This window comes from Perca fluviatilis, unplaced genomic scaffold (genome assembly GCF_010015445.1).
Source record: "Perca fluviatilis unplaced genomic scaffold, GENO_Pfluv_1.0 PFLUV_unplaced_scaf_68, whole genome shotgun sequence".
Lineage (NCBI taxonomy): Eukaryota > Metazoa > Chordata > Actinopteri > Perciformes > Percidae > Perca > Perca fluviatilis.
Genome location: NW_024375746.1, coordinates 24,141 through 26,936, shown reverse-complemented (window position 1 = coordinate 26,936; position 2,796 = coordinate 24,141). Strand labels below are relative to the sequence as shown.

The 2,796-nt window shown below is 59.4% G+C and overlaps 1 protein-coding gene across 1 annotated transcript; it reads left to right on the top strand.

Annotated features, from left to right (window-relative positions):
* Nucleotides 1-12: 12 nt before the first annotated feature.
* On the top strand, nucleotides 13-1,013 carry LOC120555292 (translation initiation factor IF-2-like). The gene is made up of 2 exons (XM_039793960.1): nucleotides 13-473; nucleotides 789-1,013. The coding sequence occupies exons 1-2, from the start codon at nucleotides 45-47 to the stop codon at nucleotides 1,011-1,013; spliced, it is 654 nt and encodes a 217-aa protein (XP_039649894.1). The 5' UTR covers nucleotides 13-44.
* Nucleotides 1,014-2,796: the final 1,783 nt, after the last annotated feature.

Here is a 2,796-nt window from a genome sequence, read left to right as displayed (position 1 = left end):
AGGTGCGAGTCCTTTCAGGGTGAGAACCTTTGGTTTGAGCTCCAATGGGCCCCAAACTCCAGCGGTGGAGTCGCGGGGGCCGCGCGACCCCAAAAACGTACCCGCCGAAGCGGCGGCGCCTTCCCGTAGCCGGTTCTTCCCGGGGGCCTCCCAGGGGCCCGAAACGACCGGGGCCCCGTCCGGCGTCCCGCCTCGACCGCGCCCGCCCGTTCGCAAGCCGCCAATCCCTTCGGAAGTCCCCGATCGGCCCGTGTTTCTCGAAAGTCGCGACGGGTCAGAAAAAGGCCTCCTCTAAGCCTAAGCTTCCAAGGGCGGCTCGCTCCGCCCTTGGAAGCGAAAAAAAGGCCTCCGCTGAGCCCGAGGGCCCCGAAGCCGGCGGGGCTCCCGCCCGGGGTCCCGGCGCGAACGGCGCTCCCTTTCCGAAGCCGCGAGTCCGCTCAGGACCGTTTAAATTGCCCCGTGGTTTGGCAAAGGTCACGCAGGGTCGCGAAAGGCCTCAGCGTGTGTATGAGTGTGTGTGTGTGTGTGTGTGTGTGTGTGTGTGTGTGTGTGTGTGTGTGTGTGTGTGTGTGTGAAAATCTCTTTTTAATGTTATTCCAGCACCAGATCTTGCATCAACCTTTTAATAAGGCCTCCGCTGAGCCTGAGGGCCTCGCCGGGCGGCTCGGTCCGCCCGAGGGGCCCGAAGCAGGCGGGCCCCGCCCGGGGTCCCGCCGCGAACGCCCGCGCCCTTTCCAAAGCCGCGAGTCCTCTCAGGACCGTTTAAATTTCCCCGTGGTTTGGCAAAGGTCGCGAAGGGTCGCGAAAGGCCTCAGCCGGGCCCTGAGTGCCCTGCCGGGGCACCGTTCGAGGGGCCCGCGGGGCGACAGCTCCGCTTCGCTCCGCGCGGGCGCTTTGGGAGTGCGGAGGAGGAGGTCCAGCCGGACGCTCGGACGCCAGATTCGCCCCGTCCGGCGCCACGGGAGGTCACGGAATTTGACCTTAAAGTCGAGAAGGTCGACGCGGCCCACTGATAGGGTCCCGCAACGGGTTGTTGGGTGAATTATTCGAAGCCCGACTTCGTAAGTATTTCTATCGGAGAGTACCCGGTTCGCAGGTGCGAGTTCCTTCGGGGTGAGGACCGGTCACGTTTGGTATGTAGTTTAACATTGGAGGGACCCACACCGATAGGTTGGGTGCACTCTGTCATGTTGGGTGCCCCTATGTCGTAACGTGGTTAGACGGAGGTATCGGGTCCAAACGGAGATACTGGGTCGCGCCCCCACCCCAAAAAACACGTTGGGCCACGCCCGGTCCGTAGGTGCGAGTTCCTTCGGGGTGAGGACCGGTCACGTTTGGTATCAAGTTTAACATTGGAGGGACCCACACCGATAGGTTGGGTGCACTCGGTCATGTTGGGTGCCCCTATGTCGTAACGTGTTGAGACAGAGGTATTGGGTCCAAACGGTGATACCGGGTCACGACCCCAAAAACAACCGCGCCGGGCCACGCCCGACGCGACGGTGGGGTTCGATTTCGGGTACGGAGAGCTGGGTCTTGACAAGAGACACCCAAACCACGTTGCGTCTTAAGATCCGACTTCCCTCCGCCAAGTTGGGCCCCATTGGGTCCCATTGTAACAAGCTGGGCCCCATTGGGTAGAGCTGGGTCACATTGGAACAAGTTGGAACCCATTGAGTCCAGTTAATTGGGCATGAATGTGTTTATTTGGGCCAATTCTGATCCAATTGGGCAAATCTGGGTCCCATTGGGCCCCATTGGGCCCCATTGTGACACGCTGGGCCCCATCGGGTCCCATTGTAACAAGCTGGGCCACATTGGGACAAGTTGGATCCCATTGAGTCCAGATAAAAGGGCATAACTGGCTTATGTTGGGTCCACCTGGGGCCCATTGCCACAAGCTGGGTCCCATTGGGACAAGTTGGGACCCATTGGGCCCCACTGTAACACGCTGGGCCCCGTTGGGACGACTTGGGCCCCACTGGGCCACATTGGGACAAGTTGGATCCCATTGAGTCCAGATAAAAGGGCATAACTGGCTTATGTTGGGTCCACCTGGGGCCCATTGCCACAAGCTGGGTCCCATTGTGACAAGTTGGGACCCATTGGGCCCCATTGTAACACGCCTGGGCCCCGTTGGGACGACTTGGGCCCCATTGGGCCCCATTGGGACAAGTTGGATCCCATTGAGTCCAGATAAAAGGGCATAACTGGCTTATGTTGGGTCCACCTGGGGCCCATTGCCACAAGCTGGGTCCCATTGTGACAAGTTGGGACCCATTGGGCCCCATTGTAACACGCCTGGGCCCCGTTGGGACGACTTGGGCCCCATTGGGCCCCATTGGGACAAGTTGGATCCCATTGAGTCCAGATAAAAGGGCATAACTGGCTTATGTTGGGTCCACCTGGGGCCCATTGCCACAAGCTGGGTCCCATTGTGACAAGTTGGGATCCATTGGGCCCCATTGTAACACGCCTGGGCCCCATTGGGACGACTTGGGCCCCATTGGGCCCCATTGTGACACGCTGTCACGTGAAGGTGAGTTGGGAGCCCCCTGGTGGCTCCCAACAAGACTGCAATCACATGATATCTGAGTGTGTGTGTGTGTGTGTGTGTGTGTGTGTGTGAGTGACACTAGGCCCGTTCTGTAATAAATCTTTAATACTGAACTATTAACGCTGGCGTGATGTCATCATCATCATCATCATCTGTGACATCTTGTTAAGGAGGTGGCTGAACTGCTGGAGTGGAATGACATTATTGGAGGGACCCGCGCGCCCGAGAGTTGGGTGCAG